This window comes from Syngnathus typhle, linkage group LG9 (genome assembly GCF_033458585.1).
Source record: "Syngnathus typhle isolate RoL2023-S1 ecotype Sweden linkage group LG9, RoL_Styp_1.0, whole genome shotgun sequence".
NCBI lineage: Eukaryota > Metazoa > Chordata > Actinopteri > Syngnathiformes > Syngnathidae > Syngnathus > Syngnathus typhle.
Window position 1 is genome coordinate 5825232 of NC_083746.1, and position 22222 is coordinate 5847453.

The 22222-nt window shown below is 42.5% G+C and overlaps 3 protein-coding genes and 1 non-coding gene across 4 annotated transcripts; 2 read left to right on the forward strand and 2 right to left on the reverse strand.

The window, feature by feature from the left end:
• The first annotated feature begins 359 nt into the window (after nt 1-359).
• LOC133159622 (mitochondrial pyruvate carrier 2-like) lies at nt 360-14068 on the forward strand. The gene is made up of 6 exons (XM_061286788.1): nt 360-570; nt 10795-10940; nt 11754-11794; nt 12217-12301; nt 12548-12659; nt 13239-14068. The coding sequence occupies exons 2-6, from the start codon at nt 10847-10849 to the stop codon at nt 13279-13281; spliced, it is 375 nt and encodes a 124-aa protein (XP_061142772.1). The 5' UTR covers nt 360-570; nt 10795-10846; the 3' UTR covers nt 13282-14068.
• Nucleotides 14069-14225: 157 nt separating this feature from the next.
• Nucleotides 14226-16492, reverse strand: rpl24 (ribosomal protein L24). Its single transcript, XM_061286786.1, has 6 exons — nt 16437-16492; nt 16236-16311; nt 15881-15991; nt 14972-15108; nt 14612-14675; nt 14226-14352 (listed from the first exon to the last, which is right to left on the reverse strand). Exons 1-6 carry the CDS (start codon nt 16439-16441, stop codon nt 14272-14274), a joined length of 474 nt encoding a protein of 157 aa, XP_061142770.1. The 5' UTR covers nt 16442-16492; the 3' UTR covers nt 14226-14271.
• LOC133160277 (small nucleolar RNA SNORA23) lies at nt 15248-15429 on the reverse strand. The gene has a single exon (XR_009715856.1). It is a non-coding gene; the product is annotated as a small nucleolar RNA SNORA23 (small nucleolar RNA).
• Nucleotides 16493-16874: 382 nt separating the features above from the next.
• Nucleotides 16875-22041, forward strand: cep97 (centrosomal protein 97). The gene is made up of 11 exons (XM_061286785.1): nt 16875-17023; nt 17484-17626; nt 17711-17869; nt 17984-18085; nt 18215-18328; nt 18404-18570; nt 18914-19078; nt 19181-19365; nt 19661-20186; nt 20427-20502; nt 21210-22041. The coding sequence occupies exons 1-11, from the start codon at nt 16990-16992 to the stop codon at nt 21612-21614; spliced, it is 2076 nt and encodes a 691-aa protein (XP_061142769.1). The 5' UTR covers nt 16875-16989; the 3' UTR covers nt 21615-22041.
• The last annotated feature ends 181 nt before the right edge of the window (nt 22042-22222 follow it).

Sequence of the window (22222 nt, forward strand, 5' to 3'; positions counted from 1 at the left end):
ACTCCTCATGACGGCAATCGTGGTTTAAAGAAGCAGTCAAAATGAAAACATTTCCATTGCAGCAGCGTTTGTCCTTAAACCGAAAGCACCATAGGGTACTTCATGAAGCTTAATTTCCCCATCACTAGTGGCAACCACAGATCACGTTGTGATGTTTTTGCTGCCATCTGCTGTGTGGGCGACACAACAGCATTTAAAACTGTGCAGCAAGATTTAGAAGATGAATCCGATTGGACAGAAATTGAGGCATGACCCACATGTTCCACTCTACACCAATCACAAACAACTTTTGAACAGACAGACCAATCAGGACGGTGTAACTCTCTAAGCCCCGCCTTATTGCCCAAGGTTGCTGCACAAGCGGAAAGTCACCTTTTCGTGTGGGTCAGGGAGAAGCTAGTGACAGCTAGACTAGCATTGCTGCTAGTACGTAAGAATTGGCATCCTTTACTTTCTTAATCTGAAAAGAAAAAAATATTTTTGTATTTACAACGTCGTATATTTTACAATACTGCGTAACTTTTAATACAAGCCACTTCATTATCGCTATCGTCTTGTTTAGCCGAGCTTCCGGTGTTGTGCTTGATTTGGTTCCCCCGTGAGATTTTGTTTCCCCTGCCGCGGGAGCGCGCACGCCTTATTTGGAAAGCGAAAAACCGATGTCGTACGGCGTCGTAGGGCGTCAGCACTACGTTGTTTTCAATAAAAACATGAAGAACTCACGTTTGCGTCAGTCAATTTTAATTTTTATAAAGGATTATTCTCATTTGATGTCTTTAAATTTATCCGCGTTCTGCCATTGAAGCGGGGTGCGTTCAAAGACCAGTCGTACAGACGGAATACTCGTTCATTCACCAAAAAGCAACAATATAATTACGTGAGCTCTTTGCATAAACCTCAATGCAAAGAAACTCCTCTTTTTGGGTACAGGCTACAAGGAGTATGTATTACAAAGGAGACTTTATTCTTAATTGTGATCATCATTCATCCATCCATTTTATTTTATTACTCAGGTATTTTCAAAGCAAATTAATATTGTTGCATTTATTAATTTGCTTTAACATGACAGCGCAATATAATTAAAAGCTGACACGATAGCAATGTCAAACGTGTTCATTTAAGAAAAAGCCACACACGTTTTGTGATCAAATCTTTCATAACGAGAATGATTTGAGTGAATTGATTTGGATGAATAATTGAGAAGAAATCTCAGTTCTGAAGGCTCCTTTTGTCCCAAGCAAAGTGACAGATGGTGGGGAGGGGGGATAAAAATTGTAACAAGAACTCTATAAAAAATGTCAAGTCGTGAGGATATGTTTACCCCCCCCCCCCCCCTTTTTTTTTTATTTTGAGAACGGTGAGTGCTGGACTCCAGCAGTTTTTCTTCTGTCTTCCTGGGGGTCCTTTCAGGTTGTGTGGAAAATTTGAACAGGCTCCTTCATTCCTAGGCCAAATTACAGGGGGGGGACAAATCCTCACAGCTGCCCTGTGAGAATATGTTCCCCCCCCTTATTTTGAGAACGGTGAGTGCTGGACTCCAGCAGTTTTTTTTCTGTCTTCCTGGGGGTCCTTTCAGGTTATGTGGAAAATTTGAACGGGTTCCTTCATTCCTAGGCCAAATTACAGGGGGGGAACAAATCCTCACAGCTGCCCTGTGAGAATATGTTCCCCCCCCTTATTTTGAGAACGGTGAGTGCTGGACTCCAGCAAATTTTTTTCTGTCTTCCTGGGGGTCCTTTCAGGTTGTGTGCCAAATTTGAACAGGTTCCCTCATTCCTAGGCCAAATTACAGGGGGGGAACAAATCCTCACAGCTGCCCTGTGAGAATATGTTCCCCCCCCTTATTTTGAGAACCGTGAGTGCTGGAGTCCAGCAATTTTTTTTCTGTCTTCCTGGGGGTCCTTTCGGGTTGTGTGGAGAATTTGAACAGGTTCCTTCATTCCTAGGCCAAATTACAGGGGGGGAACAAATCCTCACAGCTGCCCTGTGAGAATATGTTCCCCCCCCTTATTTTGAGAACGGTGAGTGCTGGACTCCAGCAGTTTTTTTTCTGTCTTTCTGGGGGTCCTTTCAGGTTATGTGGAAAATTTGAACAGGTTCCTTCATTCCTAGGCCAAATTACAGGGGGGGAACAAATCCTCACAGCTGCCCTGTGAGAATATGTTCCCCCCCTTATTTTGAGAACGGTGAGTGCTGGACTCCAGCAGTTTTTTTTCTGTCTTCCTGGGGGTCCTTTCAGGTTGTGTGCCAAATTTGAACAGGTTTCTTCATTCCTAGGCCAAATTACAGGGGGGGAACAAATCCTCACAGCTGCCCTGTGAGAATATGTTCCCCCCCCTTATTTTCAGAACGGTGAGTGCTGGACTCCAGCAAAATTTTTTCTGTCTTCCTGGGGGTCTGTTCAGGTTGTGTGCCAAATTTGAACAGGTTCCTTCATTCCTAGGCCAAATTACAGGGGGGGAACAAATCCTCACAGCTGCCCTGTGAGAATATGTTCCCCCCCCTTATTTTGAGAACGGTGAGTGCTGGACTCCAGCAAATTTTTTTCTGTCTTCCTGGGGGTCTGTTCAGGTTGTGTGCCAAATTTGAACAGGTTCCCTCATTCCTAGGCCAAATTACAGGGGGGGAACAAATCCTCACAGCTGCCCTGTGAGAATATGTTCCCCCCCCTTATTTTCAGAACGGTGAGTGCTGGACTCCAGCAAAAAATTTTCTGTCTTCCTGGGGGTCTGTTCAGGTTGTGTGCCAAATTTGAACAGGTTCCTTCATTCCTAGGCCAAATTACAGGGGGGGAACAAATCCTCACAGCTGCCCCGTGAGCATATGTTCCCCCCCCTTATTTTGAGAACGGTGAGTGCTGGACTCCAGCAGTTTTTTTTCTGTCTTCCTGGGGGTCTGTTCAGGTTATGTGGAAAATTTGAACAGGTTCCCTCATTCCTAGGCCAAATTACAGGGGGGGAACAAATCCTCACAGCTGCCCTGTGAGAATATGTTCCCCCCCCCTTATTTTGAGAACGGTGAGTGCTGGACTCCAGCCGTTTTTTTCTGATGATTTGTGCAGTGATACCATTATTACTGCACTTCATCAATTTTTTTTGCCTTATTTTGGTCAAACAACTTTGTTTCCTAATCACATAACATACATCAAAAATTATAACTTTTAACTTTATTAAGAAAAAAAAATGTTTTTTTTTTAAATAATAAAATAAAATGAAAAAATACAAATTTTAATTAAAAAAAAGCAAAATGGTCTTCAAGCAAGCTTCAAATATTTAGCATTTAATTTCTGTACATGCTGTACACAAAAAAGAGCCTTCGGTTGGAGGCTCCCCGACACATACAAGATCAAGACCACCTGCAACACTCGTCACACTGAATCTGGTAAACAAAGAAAAAAGCAAGATCATACAATGCAGCACATTTACAATAATTTACAACGAATGTGTATTTCAATATATTTCTTAATCATCACATGCATTAGTTAACAAGACCTGACATAATTACCCATCTGTTGTCTGTGTCATGTGTAGCTTCCCCACAAACACAGCACAAGTTGGAGTCCAGCACTCACGGTTCTCAAAATAAGGGGGGGGAACATATTCTCACGGGGCAGCTGTGAGGATTTGTTCCCCCCCTGTAATTTGGCCTAGGAATGAAGGAACCTGTTCAAATTTTCCACACAACCCGAAAGGACCCCCAGGAAGACAGAAAAAAAATTGCTGGACTCCAGCACTCACGGTTCTCAAAATAAGGGGGGGGAACATATTCTCACAGGGCAGCTGTGAGGATTTGTTCCCCCCCTGTAATTTGGCCTAGGAATGAGGGAACCTGTTCAAATTTGGCACACAACCTGAAAGGACCCCCAGGAAGACAGAAAAAAATTTGCTGGAGTCCAGCACTCACGGTTCTCAAAATAAGGAGGGGGAACATATTCTCACAGGGCAGCTGTGAGGATTTGTTCCCCCCCTGTAATTTGGCCTAGGAATGAAGGAACCTGTTCAAATTTTCCACATAACCTGAAAGGACCCCCAGGAAGGCAGAAAAAAATTTGCTGGAGTCCAGCACTCACCGTTCTCAAAATAAGGGGGGGGGAACATATTCTCACAGGGCAGCTGTGAGGATTTGTTCCCCCCCTGTAATTTGGCCTAGGAATGAAGGAACCTGTTCAAATTTGGCACACAACCTGAACAGACCCCCAGGAAGACAGAAAAAATTTTGCTGGAGTCCAGCACTCACCGTTCTGAAAATAAGGGGGGGGAACATATTCTCACAGGGCAGCTGTGAGGATTTGTTCCCCCCCTGTAATTTGGCCTAGGAATGAAGAAACCTGTTCAAATTTGGCACACAACCTGAAAGGACCCCCAGGAAGACAGAAAAAAAACTGCTGGAGTCCAGCACTCACCGTTCTCAAAATAAGGGGGGGAACATATTCTCACAGGGCAGCTGTGAGGATTTGTTCCCCCCCTGTAATTTGGCCTAGGAATGAAGGAACCTGTTCAAATTTTCCACATAACCTGAAAGGACCCCCAGAAAGACAGAAAAAAAACTGCTGGAGTCCAGCACTCACCGTTCTCAAAATAAGGGGGGGGAACATATTCTCACAGGGCAGCTGTGAGGATTTGTTCCCCCCCTGTAATTTGGCCTAGGAATGAAGGAACCTGTTCAAATTTTCCACACAACCCGAAAGGACCCCCAGGAAGACAGAAAAAAAATTGCTGGACTCCAGCACTCACGGTTCTCAAAATAAGGGGGGGGAACATATTCTCACAGGGCAGCTGTGAGGATTTGTTCCCCCCCTGTAATTTGGCCTAGGAATGAGGGAACCTGTTCAAATTTTCCACACAACCTGAAAGGACCCCCAGGAAGACAGAAGAAAAACTGCTGTAGTCCAGCACTCACCGTTCTCAAAATAAAAAAAAGGGGGGGGGGGGTAAACATATCCTCACGACTTGACATTTTTTATAGAGTTCTTGTTACAATTTTTATCCCCCCTCCCCACCATCTGTCACTTTGCTTGGGACAAAAGGAGCCTTCAGAACTGAAATTTCTTCTCAATTATTCATCCAAATCAATTCACTCAAATCATTCTCGTTATGAAAGATTTGATCACAAAACGTGTGTGGCTTTTTCTTAAATGAACACGTTTGACATTGCTATCGTGTCAGCTTTTAATTATATTGCGCTGTCATGTTAAAGCAAATTAATAAATGCAACAATATTAATTTGCTTTGAAAATACCTGAGTAATAAAATAAAATTGATGGATGGATGAATGATGATCACAATTAAGTATAAAGTATCCTTTGTAATATATACTCCTTGTAGCCTGTACCCAAAAAGAGGAGTTTCTTTGCATCGAGGTTTATGCAAAGAGCTCACGTAATTATATTGTTGCTTTTTGGTGAATGAATGAGTATTCCGTCTGTACGACTGGTCTTTGAACGCACCCCGCTTCAATGGCAAAACGCGGATGAATTTAAAGACATCAAATGAGAATAATCCCTTGTAAAAATTAAAATTGACTGACGCAAACGTGAGTTCTTCATGTTTTTATTGAAAACAACGTAGTGCTGACGCCGTACGACGCCGTACGACATCGGTTTTTGCTTTCCAAAAAGGCGTGCGCGCTCCCGCGGCAGGGGGAACAAAATCTCACGGGGGAACCAAATCAAGCACAACACCGGTGTTGTGCTTGATTTGGTTCCCCCGTGAGATTTTGTTCCCCCTGCCGCGGGAGCGCGCACGCCTTTTTGGAAAGCAAAAACCGATGTCGTACGGCGTCGTACGGCGTCAGCACTACGTTGTTTTCAATAAAAACATGAAGAACTCACGTTTGCGTCAGTCAATTTTAATTTTTACAAGGGATTATTCTCATTTGATGTCTTTAAATTCATCCGCGTTTTGCCATTGAAGCGGGGTGCGTTCAAAGACCAGTCGTACAGACGGAATACTCATTCATTCACCAAAAAGCAACAATATAATTACGTGAGCTCTTTGCATAAACCTCGATGCAAAGAAACTCCTCTTTTTGGGTACAGGCTACAAGGAGTATATATTACAAAGGATACTTTATACTTAATTGTGATCATCATTCATCCATCCATCAATTTTATTTTATTACTCAGGTATTTTCAAAGCAAATTAATATTGTTGCATTTATTAATTTGCTTTAACATGACAGCGCAATATAATTAAAAGCTGACACGATAGCAATGTCAAACGTGTTCATTTAAGAAAAAGCCACACACGTTTTGTGATCAAATCTTTCATAACGAGAATGATTTGAGTGAATTGATTTGGATGAATAATTGAGAAGAAATTTCAGTTCTGAAGGCTCCTTTTGTCCCAAGCAAAGTGACAGATGGTGGGGAGGGGGGATAAAAATTGTAACAAGAACTCTATAAAAAATGTCAAGTCGTGAGGATATGTTTACCCCCCCCCCCCTTTTTTTTATTTTGAGAACGGTGAGTGCTGGACTACAGCAGTTTTTCTTCTGTCTTCCTGGGGGTCCTTTCAGGTTGTGTGGAAAATTTGAACAGGTTCCCTCATTCCTAGGCCAAATTACAGGGGGGGAACAAATCCTCACAGCTGCCCTGTGAGAATATGTTCCCCCCCCTTATTTTGAGAACCGTGAGTGCTGGAGTCCAGCAATTTTTTTTCTGTCTTCCTGGGGGTCCTTTCGGGTTGTGTGGAAAATTTGAACAGGTTCCTTCATTCCTAGGCCAAATTACAGGGGGGGAACAAATCCTCACAGCTGCCCTGTGAGAATATGTTCCCCCCCCTTATTTTGAGAACGGTGAGTGCTGGACTCCAGCAGTTTTTTTTCTGTCTTTCTGGGGGTCCTTTCAGGTTATGTGGAAAATTTGAACAGGTTCCTTCATTCCTAGGCCAAATTACAGGGGGGGAACAAATCCTCACAGCTGCCCTGTGAGAATATGTTCCCCCCCTTATTTTGAGAACGGTGAGTGCTGGACTCCAGCAGTTTTTTTTCTGTCTTCCTGGGGGTCCTTTCAGGTTGTGTGCCAAATTTGAACAGGTTTCTTCATTCCTAGGCCAAATTACAGGGGGGGAACAAATCCTCACAGCTGCCCTGTGAGAATATGTTCCCCCCCCTTATTTTCAGAACGGTGAGTGCTGGACTCCAGCAAAATTTTTTCTGTCTTCCTGGGGGTCTGTTCAGGTTGTGTGCCAAATTTGAACAGGTTCCTTCATTCCTAGGCCAAATTACAGGGGGGGAACAAATCCTCACAGCTGCCCTGTGAGAATATGTTCCCCCCCCCTTATTTTGAGAACGGTGAGTGCTGGACTCCAGCAAATTTTTTTCTGCCTTCCTGGGGGTCCTTTCAGGTTATGTGGAAAATTTGAACAGGTTCCTTCATTCCTAGGCCAAATTACAGGGGGGGAACAAATCCTCACAGCTGCCCTGTGAGAATATGTTCCCCCTCCTTATTTTGAGAACCGTGAGTGCTGGACTCCAGCAAATTTTTTTCTGTCTTCCTGGGGGTCCTTTCAGGTTGTGTGCCAAATTTGAACAGGTTCCCTCATTCCTAGGCCAAATTACAGGGGGGGAACAAATCCTCACAGCTGCCCTGTGAGAATATGTTCCCCCCCCTTATTTTGAGAACCGTGAGTGCTGGAGTCCAGCAATTTTTTTTCTGTCTTCCTGGGGGTCCTTTCGGGTTGTGTGGAAAATTTGAACAGGTTCCTTCATTCCTAGGCCAAATTACAGGGGGGGAACAAATCCTCACAGCTGCCCCGTGAGAATATGTTCCCCCCCCTTATTTTGAGAACCGTGAGTGCTGGACTCCAACTTGTGCTGTGTTTGTGGGGAAGCTACACATGACACAGACAACAGATGGGTAATTATGTCAGGTCTTGTTAACTAATGCATGTGATGATTAAGAAATATATTGAAATACACATTCGTTGTAAATTATTGTAAATGTGCTGCATTGTATGATCTTGCTTTTTTCTTTGTTTACCAGATTCAGTGTGACGAGTGTTGCAGGTGGTCTTGATCTTGTATGTGTCGGGGAGCCTCCAACCGAAGGCTCTTTTTTGTGTACAGCATGTACAGAAATTAAATGCTAAATATTTGAAGCTTGCTTGAAGACCATTTTGCTTTTTTTTAATTAAAATTTGTATTTTTTCATTTTATTTTATTATTTAAAAAAAAAACATTTTTTTTTCTTAATAAAGTTAAAAGTTATAATTTTTGATGTATGTTATGTGATTAGGAAACAAAGTTGTTTGACCAAAATAAGGCAAAAAAAATTGATGAAGTGCAGTAATAATGGTATCACTGCACAAATCATCAGAAAAAAACGGCTGGAGTCCAGCACTCACCGTTCTCAAAATAAGGGGGGGGGAACATATTCTCACAGGGCAGCTGTGAGGATTTGTTCCCCCCCTGTAATTTGGCCTAGGAATGAGGGAACCTGTTCAAATTTTCCACATAACCTGAACAGACCCCCAGGAAGACAGAAAAAAAACTGCTGGAGTCCAGCACTCACCGTTCTCAAAATAAGGGGGGGGAACATATGCTCACGGGGCAGCTGTGAGGATTTGTTCCCCCCCTGTAATTTGGCCTAGGAATGAAGGAACCTGTTCAAATTTGGCACACAACCTGAACAGACCCCCAGGAAGACAGAAAATTTTTTGCTGGAGTCCAGCACTCACCGTTCTGAAAATAAGGGGGGGGAACATATTCTCACAGGGCAGCTGTGAGGATTTGTTCCCCCCCTGTAATTTGGCCTAGGAATGAGGGAACCTGTTCAAATTTGGCACACAACCTGAACAGACCCCCAGGAAGACAGAAAAAAATTTGCTGGAGTCCAGCACTCACCGTTCTCAAAATAAGGGGGGGGAACATATTCTCACAGGGCAGCTGTGAGGATTTGTTCCCCCCCTGTAATTTGGCCTAGGAATGAAGGAACCTGTTCAAATTTGGCACACAACCTGAACAGACCCCCAGGAAGACAGAAAAAATTTTGCTGGAGTCCAGCACTCACCGTTCTGAAAATAAGGGGGGGGAACATATTCTCACAGGGCAGCTGTGAGGATTTGTTCCCCCCCTGTAATTTGGCCTAGGAATGAAGAAACCTGTTCAAATTTGGCACACAACCTGAAAGGACCCCCAGGAAGACAGAAAAAAAACTGCTGGAGTCCAGCACTCACCGTTCTCAAAATAAGGGGGGGAACATATTCTCACAGGGCAGCTGTGAGGATTTGTTCCCCCCCTGTAATTTGGCCTAGGAATGAAGGAACCTGTTCAAATTTTCCACATAACCTGAAAGGACCCCCAGAAAGACAGAAAAAAAACTGCTGGAGTCCAGCACTCACCGTTCTCAAAATAAGGGGGGGGAACATATTCTCACAGGGCAGCTGTGAGGATTTGTTCCCCCCCTGTAATTTGGCCTAGGAATGAAGGAACCTGTTCAAATTCTCCACACAACCCGAAAGGACCCCCAGGAAGACAGAAAAAAAATTGCTGGACTCCAGCACTCACGGTTCTCAAAATAAGGGGGGGGAACATATTCTCACAGGGCAGCTGTGAGGATTTGTTCCCCCCCTGTAATTTGGCCTAGGAATGAGGGAACCTGTTCAAATTTGGCACACAACCTGAAAGGACCCCCAGGAAGACAGAAAAAAATTTGCTGGAGTCCAGCACTCACCGTTCTCAAAATAAGGGGGGGGAACATATTCTCACAGGGCAGCTGTGAGGATTTGTTCCCCCCCTGTAATTTGGCCTAGGAATGAAGGAACCCGTTCAAATTTTCCACATAACCTGAAAGGACCCCCAGGAAGACAGAAAAAAAACTGCTGGAGTCCAGCACTCACCGTTCTCAAAATAAGGGGGGGGAACATATTCTCACAGGGCAGCTGTGAGGATTTGTCCCCCCCCTGTAATTTGGCCTAGGAATGAAGGAGCCTGTTCAAATTTTCCACACAACCTGAAAGGACCCCCAGGAAGACAGAAGAAAAACTGCTGGAGTCCAGCACTCACCGTTCTCAAAATAAAAAAAAAAGGGGGGGGGGGGGGGGGGGGGTAAACATATCCTCACGACTTGACATTTTTTATAGAGTTCTTGTTACAATTTTTATCCCCCCTCCCCACCATCTGTCACTTTGCTTGGGACAAAAGGAGCCTTCAGAACTGAGATTTCTTCTCAATTATTCATCCAAATCAATTCACTCAAATCATTCTCGTTATGAAAGATTTGATCACAAAACGTGTGTGGCTTTTTCTTAAATGAACACGTTTGACATTGCTATCGTGTCAGCTTTTAATTATATTGCGCTGTCATGTTAAAGCAAATTAATAAATGCAACAATATTAATTTGCTTTGAAAATACCTGAGTAATAAAATAAAATGGATGGATGAATGATGATCACAATTAAGAATAAAGTCTCCTTTGTAATACATACTCCTTGTAGCCTGTACCCAAAAAGAGGAGTTTCTTTGCATTGAGGTTTATGCAAAGAGCTCACGTAATTATATTGTTGCTTTTTGGTGAATGAACGAGTATTCCGTCTGTACGACTGGTCTTTGAACGCACCCCGCTTCAATGGCAGAACGCGGATAAATTTAAAGACATCAAATGAGAATAATCCTTTATAAAAATTAAAATTGACTGACGCAAACGTGAGTTCTTCATGTTTTTATTGAAAACAACGTAGTGCTGACGCCCTACGACGCCGTACGACATCGGTTTTTCGCTTTCCAAATAAGGCGTGCGCGCTCCCGCGGCAGGGGAAACAAAATCTCACGGGGGAACCAAATCAAGCACAACACCGGCTCCGAGCGGTTGTCATCTGCCTCCCACCCCGAGATACTACCATCATCATGGCTGCATTGAGAGTGTCCTATCACAGGATTCTGGACCGAATAGAGCATATACTGCCCGCCAAACTGAGACCCCTGTACAACCACCCTGCAGGTAAAGCGAGTTTACACCGCCTGCATTCCGATTAAAGCAATCTTGAAAAGAAGTCGCGATCATTTAAAAGCGTGTTTGCAGTAAACATGCACCGAGATTGAGGTCACTTTTTCGTGTTTGGTTTTGATAAACCGCTTTGAGTTAGGGTCAGTTCGGATTTTAGGTTGATGCTTATTTACGAATATGAGAGAAGCTATTGTGTTCATCTCACTAACCCTTTAATCCAAAGATCACAATAACCAACAGCTGAAGTGGAGGCAGTCCAATTTATGCTTGAAAGGGTTTATAGTCTGGTTTTTGTTGCCCCCCCCTCCAAGGGTAATGGAAAGGTGCAAGGACAACATTGTGACCAGGTATGACTGGGCGGAACCAAAACAAAAATGCCTCACTTTAATTTGCAGAAACGTCTTTTATGGTCCTCTTTGCCTTTTTAAGTCCCATTAGCACAAAGACTTATATTTGTCAAAGGAAGCTTTTAACATCTTAACCAAATTGTTAGAGACCCCATGACCTACATGATAAGAAAAATTGTGTCTGCTGTATGCTTTCATACTTTTGTACTGTACTGGAAGCACACTGTAAATTAACCTATGGGGTAAGTTTTTACATTCTTGACAACCAAACCAGCAGGTTCTAGGATCCCTTATGGTTCTCTCATGTGTGCAGCAGAGCAGTAGTGTCGGCGTTCATTTTTGTATCGACAGCAGTTTTTGTGGCCTGGCCACTTGGATTTCGGTTTCACCTGATTGCAGTTTTCTCCTGAGAGAATGTCAAAAAAGGGCTTTCATGGGTTTTCAAATGTTTTCATTCAAGGTCCAAAAACGGTGTTCTTCTGGGCTCCGATGTTCAAATGGGTAAGTAATTTTTTTTAATCAATATTGTAATAGGTCGCATAGCTGGCATGGTATTGATTTCCAGTCAGTGTTAAGAGTAGCGATTCATTGTTTTCTCGCTACATTGTGGGTTGATCAAACCACCACCACCCCTGAGTGTGTCACGTTGTTTATTAAATTCCGGGACAACATAAAAACACAAGACAGCACACTTAGGCAGGAGCTGCTGTCTGCCACAGCTCACACCCAGGCGCTCAAGTGTAGTCTCGTCAACGTCATTGTTGCCAGCACATTAGCGTTTGCAGTTTAGCCGCTAATAATTAGCAATGCAGCCACCGGACCAAAGCAGCAATGAATTGATCAGCAATAATCTTTTACAATATTATGTTCTATGTGGTTTACTTTTTTTTTTTTTATGGATAAAAGTGGTAACTTAATTTCAGGGCCTGGTTGCAGCCGGTTTGGCTGACATGACGCGGCCAGCGGAAAAGCTGAGTACCTCCCAGTCTGGAGTACTGACAGCAACAGGTAAGATACAACTTAAGCAACAAAGAGTTAATGCCATTTTTTTTCTCAGTCTTTTATTACTTGAATTTAATAGAAAGTACATTGCCCTTCTACCAATGTAGGTCAAAGGTATGCAAGGTTTGTCGAATGCTTTTTTTTTTTTCCCCCGCATCATATTTCCTCAAACAAACGTTATCTTATGAAGTTTTGGACAAAACAGACTATGTTCTCACTGATGTGTGCATAACCTCGACTCTTGTTGCCCAGGCCTGATCTGGTCCAGATATTCACTGGTCATCATCCCAAAGAACTGGAACCTGTTTGCTGTCAACTTCTTCTTGGGTAGTGCCGGAGCCTCCCAGCTCTACAGGATTTGGAGGTGACCATGAAACTCTTCTTTTTGAGATCAGCTTTGTCGTGTGGCAAGTTAGATTGAAAAAGTGCATCTAGCAAAGTAGGCAGGGATATATATTTGTATTTGATCTGTTTTCAATTTTACCTGAAAGACAATTTCTTTTGACCAAACTAGGGCCACCTCCTCTTTTCTTTGATGCACAACTGGTATTGGAAATGCTGTGTGTGATGTCTGTCATCGAGTGGTGAACATTGTTATTACAATTTTAGGCTGTTCAGCTATAATACTAAAAATGTTTTTGGAAAATTAGACTACTAGTTGTCCATCCTTGTTTTAAGCCATAATTTGCCCTCGCACACAAATGACTTAACCATTTAAATTTACTGAAAAATTTTAATCACATTGTAAATGTGTATGAATGCCCCCCAAATTTTGAAAGCAATCAAATCTATTGTCATTGCATGTCACAATTTCAATTTCTTTTTTTTAAATACTCCTCACATACACTGTAATCATGTTGAAACATATTTAACCATATTCCTCATTAAACTGTACTGTTACCATTTATATTATTCATTTGGCAACTGTTGTGTCCCTGAACAGATACCACCAGGATCAGAAGGCTCAGGAGGTAGCAGAGTCCTGACCGTCAACAATTAAGTGAAAGGACAACACCGGTTGAGCTGCCCCACAAATCCCTCATCATTTGTACGTCATCACGTCGCCGTTTCCACCTAACGTCCATGCCAGCAACATGATCCGATCGTATTTCTTATCGAGCTCCCTGCTGGAAATGTGCACTTTCCCAAAAGTCTCAAGTTTCCTCAGGGTGTGTATATTTTAACATTTAAAAAAAAAAAGTGAAAAAAGATGGTCACCTACGCACAAGTAATTACTTGTTTAACAAGTTGTTTGATTGTACATTTAGTTATCATTATAGGGTGTAGCAATCATTACCTCATGCAATCATTTCCCAAAAATGTATGGTTTTGAAGAATGTGTCCATTCGTTGAAGGGCATCATCACATTGCTCATATTTATAATGCATTGCTCATACTTATTTATAATGCAGTTCAATTATGATTCATTTTAATGCTTTACATTTGTGAGAACGTAATCAATTCATTGCTTCACTTATCATAATGGTAATTGCATAACACAATTTCTATTAAACCTGTGGAACTTGTAATGCTCCACAAGGGTCACTCGCTAACACTTGTTAGCAAATGATGTTTGCTATTAGGAAGTCTGTAAGCATATAAATTAATTTGTAAATCATAAACCCCTGCCCATTTATAGTCACCTCACTGTAATGGCAATAATCAAACTGACTTTGTCACCTGATCTGCCCGTTGATGGAGCAAATGGCACTTTGAGGCACTGTGGAATTGTGATGCCTGTTCTGAATGGCTAATAAACCCTGGTCAGCAGAGGCCGCTGATTTGTTGAGTCATATTTCAAACCGTAAATCACAGCAATTTGAAGTTTCTACTCAATTCTGCTTTGTTGTAAAGCCAAACCATATACAGGCTCGAAAAACTGCGACGCACATCTCAGAATATATACACATTTCAAAGAAACCCATTCAGATGATGGTTACCCACAAAACGTTTATTCACAACCAAGGAGCCAGAGCTTAGCGTTTTCCACCAACACGCGGCGCGTTCACCTTCATGGGCTTGGCGATCTTCGGCTTCTGTGCAGCCTTGCCGCTTGCCTTGAGGACAGAGGTATAGAAACACTTTTTTCAACTTGAGAATTCAGGGATATACAAAGACAAAAAGTGGACAAAACATTGACACATTTATAAATTTTGTTGGATTAACTGAACTACAATGATCACACTATAGCTTTTATAAGAGACACATCCAACAAGCTATCCCCAAGAGTTTCTCAACAATAGGCTAATATTTACATACATCCAATTACTTGTAACATCTGCATTACAAATCTGCATTAATATGAACAACTCTCACCTTAGTACTGGGGGCAGCGGGCTTCTTTGCTGCCTGTTTTGCCTTCTTAGCCTCCTTGGCAGCCCTGATTAAGAAGGAAAAAGAAAAAAAAAACATTTACAGCCATCTGAATTACAGTTAACCCTGCCTATTTGTGAATTGACTTATTTGCACATTTTAGTGCTAATTTTGTAGCACCCTTTTCAGGTTGAATATACTTTTGATACACTTTGGTAATTATTTATAAATACATATCTTCAGTTATGTTTGTTTATATTTTAACATTTTCAGTTTCAAGTTTCAAAAAGGACATACATCAACGGATAACAGACCGGTGTGAATTTTACTGGAGATTCAGTACCTGTGCAACTGTGTTCTTACCTGATGGCCTGCTCTCTCTGGGCCTTGCGGACCTCGGGCTTCTGGTTCCTTTTGGCCATGATCTCAGCCAGGGACGCACCAGTGATGGCCCTCTGGAACTTAACGGCACGGCGGGTACGCTTCTTGCTCACCTCTTCCTGTTAGGGCACAAAAAGTTTAGCAGCAATCCTAGGGCAGTTTTGCTATTAAACACTACGTACAAAAACCAAAGCATGAAAAAAAAATCTCAACTTAGAAAATGCAAAACACAGTGTTCAAACAATTTGTATCAGTAAGGTATGTCGGAGAGTTTGGAGGCCGACCATTGGTAAGGAGTCACTGAGGACAACAAAGGCCAGTACTATGATCTCCGTGTATTCTATGGCTGCAGGGTGTGGAGTGAGTGCTGATGCACAGCCTGCAAAACACAGCCCGGCAACAGCACATGACATGGAGGGAAACCATACACTCCGTCCCCCCAGAGCCAAATAATTGACAGCCTGCTGTAGACATATAGTGAACCTTTTCTGATGTGCATTTCTTTCCCCTGCAGAAGCATAACCGTTGCAGAGAAATCTAAATAAATTGACTTGAGAACCTGAATTATTTAATACAACCGACATCTTTTACTGTTTGGACTGTCTATTTGTTCTCTCAGTAAGTTACTAACGCACAAGATAATATTTAACAATGTTGATCTAAAAACAAACACATCTTTCCAAATAGTTTTAATCGTTATTAGCTATTAACATTTTGGAAAATCAATACATCCACTTGGAGTCATTACATCTTAACAAACCGGAAAGCAATAGAAAAAAACCCTGGTGTGTTGGTAGCAAATCACAGAAAGCACCGTGCCCATGACAACTCCACCGCTTGGTAGAATTAAGTTTGTAGACACTTTTCATGAGGTATTTGCTTATTACTTACAGATTGTCCCTTCTTGTGCTTGCGTCTGTACAGCACTGTCCAGTTGATCTGTCGGGGATTCCTCTTGGCCAAAAATGCAGACTCGCATTTGGCGTTCAAGAATTGGAACACCTGTAATAAAAACATTGCATTTGACGATCAAGCTGGAGGGACTTGACGCAATAGGCAGGGATAGCGTCCGTAGCATTTAGCATGAGCCGGGTAGGCCTATTGCAAGTGGTCGTTTATTTCTAAAGCTACTTCAACGTTAATAGCATACCAAACATGTTTGGCAGTTAGTTTTGTGAGTCCTAGGTCGCATTGTGAATACTAAAAATTGCCCAAACTAGAAGGGGGTAACAACGAGGACGTTTACCTTCCCGTCTATCCTGGCGTATCGGCGGCCATGGCCGGGGTATATTTTATACCCGCTGAAACTGCACAACTCAACCCTGGAAACCACAAAGTTAGGGGGTCAATGAAAGAAAGTTGTCTGTGTAATCGTTTAAATGTCATGATTGATTAATATAATCTTTTAAATGACGAGATGGTGTGTGATTCCATTCGGTGAACTCACTTCATTACGGCTACGAGAGGGCTCAAAACCGGAAAGAAAGACGCCGGAAACGGAAGCTGAATAAAGAGACGAAAAATTTCTAAAGTAATTATTAGATTGTTTTTAATTCAGTTGACGATTTGTAACATGGGTGACTAAAATATATTTATCGTTTGATTTTAATTACTGGTTAAAAATAAAATTAAAATAAAGCATGATCAGGTTGACGTCTTGGCGAGCACCATGAGGTTTTGTGTGATAGTGATATCACGACAAACTTATGACTATTATCAATACTAGAGGTTTTGACAAGTTAACTAAATTAACACATTTATCACCGTTAGAACATTTCATGGCGTCGTACCGTTTAGCGCGCTCACCACAAACAACGAGATGGAAATTAGTCTTTTAAGATCAACTGGACCCACTATACAATATTGGAGCGCAGTATTTGTGAACTATGTTTCCCACAATGCTACGCTCAACTTCCTGCTAGCGACGGACGCGTCTTGTAACCCGGACTTGTAAAGCTAACATTAACCGGTAATTTTATCAGGGAGTGTGTGGCGACATAATGGGGGTGTCAGATTTACAATTTAATACAAACGGTAAGTATGACACTCTTTTTATATATACGTTTTTTATTTTGTTGCATCGAAAAATCTCCATGGATGTTGAATTCCACAGTTGGCTAACGTGTGTTTGTCGTTGTGTGAGTCGCGTAATACTTATTTGTTGTTGTAATGCCAAATAACAATGTTTTTTCTCAGCCTGTTTTAAATCAAATTGTATTAAATTGCACATGGAGATGTAATAATATTTTTGTAGACATGTTTAGACCAGTCTCAAGCTGGAATCTTGTAAGCACTTTAACGTAAACAATTCTTTGCAATGAATCTACTTTTGTCGACAGCTAGCCAATAACTAACGACTATAACCTGCCATTTACTAAACCCCAGTTAAGAATGAGGATATCATATGGTCAATAACTTCAAGACATTCACATGGTGTTTAGGCATTGTTCATTGTTTTATTTAATCCTTTTTTTTTTTTTTTTTTGCTCAAAAGGACCTGTGGTAGATCTTTCGGCTCAGGGTATGCGGAAGCTCGATCCCAGTTTCATCTGCTCTGAGGACACGCACACACTCATCCTGGACCAAAATCAAATCATGAAACTGGACCATTTGGAAAGGAACTCAGGCCTTCAGCAGGTGCGTAACTTGTCCCACTCTTGAACTAAATGCTGTGCTCCATTTTTCATGTTACATGTGTTTTCTTGCTCCTTTCATATTTAGCTGTCTGTAGCCAACAATCGCCTTGTCAGGATGATGGGTGTGTCTCAGCTCAAGGAGTTGCAAGTCCTCAATCTTCCCAACAACAGTATCGGCTACATTGAGGGACTGCGGGATCTACCCAACCTCAAGTGGCTCAACCTGTCGGGAAACGCAATTAAGGTTAAGCTTTTGTGACTTTTCTCACTGTTGTGATTGTGGGGAAAAAATACTAATGGATAAAAACATTACTTTTTCTCTCAGATGCATATTTTAAGTGTGATGGTTTTCCCACAGGTTATTGAGCAGCTGAACAACTGTGTTTCTCTGCAACACTTGGATCTTTCAGATAATAGCATATTTAACATTGGGGATCTGAGCAAACTTGTGGCACTAAAGGTATGTATGGATATACAAGGTGATTTAATAACATGTCTGTACTAGTTGGTTTTTTTTGTCAAAATATATTCAAGGATAAAGAAAATGCCTCAACTAGTTGCATGAAAGTCATAGAAAGACATTTTGCAGACACTTCTTCTGCATGGAAACAGCCTGACAACACTCCGCACTGTGCCTGCCAATCTCCCTGCTCATGTGTCAATCCTGTCGTTAGCATCTAATGAGATAACGGATCTCAATGAAGTAAGCCTTCCTCTTTCATTAGAAGTATGCAGAGATTTTACGTGGACTTTTACAGATACTCACGTTTGTCCAAAGGTGGCACACCTGGCCTCCCTCCACAAACTGGAGCAGTTGTCCATTATGAACAACCCCTGCGTGATGCCAACCCCGTCACTGCCGCACTACGACTACCGGCCCTATGTGATGAATTGGTGTCTGGGCCTGAAAGTTTTGGATGGCTTTGTGGTGTCTCAAAAAGAAGGGTCAGTACATTTTTGCCCTTTGGCTATGTACAGAATTAAACAATGACTTAATTCAAACTCATGTTAAATAGGAGCTGTCACTCACCATTTTAAGTGCCTTTGATTTTCAGCTGTTTGAGTTGGCTTTACTATTTTTTCTTGCTTTCGAGCAGAAGCTTGAAAGTTTTGTGCTGTCACTGACTGTTGTTTGAAACAGTTTATATGAGTCCGCTGTACTTAAAGTGATTTTGCACAAATAATAAGACCCTTACTGCTAACAGAGACCTGGTACTCTGCAGCTGTGTGAATAAACATCCTTGGTTACTATAGAAGAAAATGTGATTTGTTTTGTAACCAATTCCAGACTGAAAGCGGAGTGGCTGTACAGTCAGGGAAAAGGTCGTTTCTTTCGACCGGGACAGCATGTTGAACTGGTTCAGTACCTGTCCACCGTTTGCCTCCGGACCACTTCGTCGCCCTTGGTGATGACGGAAGATGCCAAATTGGAGAAGATCTTAAACAAGCAGAGGTAGAAACTCAAGTTAGTGCTGTGCTGTGTTTCTTGTGAGAAATTGAGTAGTCTGTATCAAAAATCCTAAATTTGATGTGAATCACGGGTTCCTTTCCTGAGGTTTCACCAAATGCAGTTGTTAGAAGAGACCCGCGGGGAATGTCGAAGCCCTCCTCGGCCCACTCAACTAGCTGTGGAAGCAACAGACATTTTGCATACATCGCCACAAGGGGACACTTTACAGGCGCAGAAAATAACACCACCACCACCACTGCAAGCTGCTATTCTATCAGACTCAGAAAGAGGCAAGAAGAGGCTTTTTTGTCTTTTACATGAGCGTATATGAATATATTGAACTCTGGTGTCCCTCCTGATGGACGGACCAATGTCGGGTGTTTATTTACTCAACTGCAAAGAGTACCAGGTTGTATTTTTTTAACCTCAGGAATTCTTGAATAAGTGGGGATAAACCACCCATATTTGCTAATAATAAAAGAGTTATTTTTTTAAATATTGAAAACAGATCTGCAAAGAGGCTAACCACAAGTCCCCTGCAAATGAAATTATAAATGCCTATAGCATTTTTTGCACTTTCCACAGGGCGAGCAGTGCAGTTTAATACATGGATGAGCTACGACTCGACCAACACGTCGCTTCCATGTTTAAGCAGCCCACAGCTGGGAAAGGAGAACCTCCATTTGGAAGACGTGCAGACCGATGAGGACAAGCTCAACGAAAGCATGCTATCTTCCGAGTCCACCTTCATGCCCTTCGTACCCCACCTCGACCCACGGCCGCCGCACTCGGACAGTGAAGACGAGACGGAGACATTTGAAGCTGACTCGCTGGCCCCCATGCGCCCGACGTCCCCTCGCTGCATCCCCTTGCCAGAGCATCACAATGAGGAAGACACTGTTGGGCCACATTTGGAAGCCCCAGAAGAAGAAACATTTTTACATGTATCCAACAAGTCAGAGGGCGCAACAAGAGCAGCTGTTAAGATCCAGTCTTGGTGGAGGGGTTGGTACACTCGGTGTTGTCACCCCAAAGCCAGAGAGGTGCGCAGTGAGATCCGTCTGCGCAGGATGCAAGATCACATCATCTCCTTATCATCAAAATTTGACAGGTACATTCGATGTATCCTCTTTATTGGACTTACATAGCGACGTAAAAGAAAAAAATATTAAATCTGGACTAGTAAACGCCTTTAAAGTGACTGTCAAGCAAAAACAAACATTATACATGCAAGATTTGTCATACAGTTCTGCACTTGATCGCATTAACTTGTGCATGTATGTACAGGAAGTGTGGGTATCATTTTTTATTTACTGACGGTTAGAAGACTTCCGCTGAACTACATTTGCAGGGTGCAGAAGCAGTGTGAAGAGGAGAGATTACAAAGGATGGTTCAAGAGGAAGCGGTCAGGTTTCTATGGAAGCAGGTAAGCTGATGAACATACAAAAGTATGTCTTTGAGTTGTGAGTTATGTTTGTGAGTCTTGTGCTAAGAAACACCCCACCTGTCTGTCACAAGCGTATCACTGCTAGTCAATACCACACAAAACAATCAGATTTCAGGAATGTCACAAAATACTTTTTCACACCACTGCACATCTTCCGTTAGCACTCCTTCTCGTCAAACAGAACAGAAAGATTAAAAAGATTAAAGATTAAAGTCCCAATGATCGTCACACACACACCTGGGTGTAGTGAAATTTGTCCTCTGCATTTAACCCATCCCCGTGTGATTTTAATCCATCCCCTGGGGGAGAGGGGAGCAGTGAGCAGCAGCGGTGCCGCGCTCGGGAATCAGTTGGTGATCTAACCCCCCAATTCCAACCCTTAATGCTGAGTGCCAAGCAGGGAGGCAATGGGTCCCATTTTTAAAGTCTTTGGTATGACCCGGCCGGGGTTTGAACCCACAACCTTCTGGTCTCAGGGCGGACACTCTACCACTAGGCCACTGAGCTGATGAACAGAAGTCCAATTTATGGTGAATATCGATTTCAATCAAGAGTCGAGACACCAAAACCGGACAGCGCCACAATAGTTTTGACACATATTGCTCCATGACCAAAAATTCCCCCCCAAAAATCACTAGGTTGCCTTCAAAGCTGCATGACTGACAGCTCTTTTTCTTTCTACCTAGGTCCAGTCCATGCAGCAGTGGAAGCAGTCTGTTGAGGAGCAGCTGGCCAGCCTCACTCACGTCTCCACTCCTCCCGGACCGTGTCTGCCGGCTCTTCCTGCAGCTAGCTGCACTGCAAACCAAGTGGCCACGGAGGTCTCCTTGCCGGACTCTGGGTTCCAAATGACAACGAGCGACGAGCAGGCCACACTGGAGGACAGCCTGGTGAGCAGCGGGACTGCAGAGTCTGTGATGACTGTGCGAGCGCCCGACGGAGGTGTGGACAGCACGGACTGCAGCCTCCTGGAGCAGTACGCCACCTCGCTGCAGCAGAGGGAAGAGGAAGAGGAGGAAGCAGAGGAGGCGGTAACATCGCGGCCATCCTCATCGCTGCAAATCAAAGATAACCAGACAGATGTCCACTGAAAGAAACAGCATCATAAAAATTTGCCCACTGAGGCATGACTGAAAACTGCTCTTATATTTATTGTCTGTCACCCAAGAGAGTGAACGTTTGTTAGCTGAACACATTTTGCCGACAGCATATATTGTTTAGGGATATTTAGCTTGCTAAAGCTATATTTAGCTTCTATGACTATGAACACCAATAAATGGATCATATGCCTTTGTTCAAGAACACTAAGTTGTTTAGAAATGGTCAAATCAAGTTTGTTCATAAAAGTTCAACCTGAAATTTTAGCCAAAAGCCCAATATCCTAAACTTGTGAGTATTGTAGTGCAATTACTGTTGCATTGTTTCTTTCTGTTTTGGTAATGGAATATCAACCTGGTCTCCTTGCCAATACACATACAAAGTAATTACACTGCAATAAAAAGCAGATGACTGCACATATGTTCACTGGATGTGTCATTTCAAGGCAATACATTTACATAATGCATCCACATCCGAACTACAAATACAGTAGAACTGCCAAATTTGAATATTGGTTGACATTTAAAAAGATCCTAAAACTCGATTTTTACACGGGAAGCCAATGCAGCAATTTAAAAAAATCGAGTAAAGTGCTGATTGT

Excerpts from the sequence above, each read along its gene's own strand:
- LOC133159622 (XM_061286788.1), top strand. The coding sequence starts at position 10,847 with ATGGCTGCATTGAGAGTGTCCTATCACAGGATTCTGGACCGAATAGAG. Across the intron at positions 10,941-11,753 it reads CCTGTACAACCACCCTGCAG|GTCCAAAAACGGTGTTCTTC; the intron begins GTAAAGCGAGTT and ends TTTTCATTCAAG. Across the intron at positions 12,660-13,238 it reads CAGCTCTACAGGATTTGGAG|ATACCACCAGGATCAGAAGG; the intron begins GTGACCATGAAA and ends GTCCCTGAACAG.
- rpl24 (XM_061286786.1), bottom strand. Across the intron at positions 15,109-15,880 it reads AGCACAAGAAGGGACAATCT|GAAGAGGTGAGCAAGAAGCG; the intron begins GTAAGTAATAAG and ends GTGCCCTAACAG. Across the intron at positions 14,353-14,611 it reads CCGCTGCCCCCAGTACTAAG|GCAAGCGGCAAGGCTGCACA; the intron begins GTGAGAGTTGTT and ends TCTGTCCTCAAG.
- cep97 (XM_061286785.1), top strand. The coding sequence starts at position 16,990 with ATGGGGGTGTCAGATTTACAATTTAATACAAACG. Across the intron at positions 17,024-17,483 it reads TTTACAATTTAATACAAACG|GACCTGTGGTAGATCTTTCG; the intron begins GTAAGTATGACA and ends TTTGCTCAAAAG. Across the intron at positions 17,870-17,983 it reads TGTCGGGAAACGCAATTAAG|GTTATTGAGCAGCTGAACAA; the intron begins GTTAAGCTTTTG and ends GTTTTCCCACAG.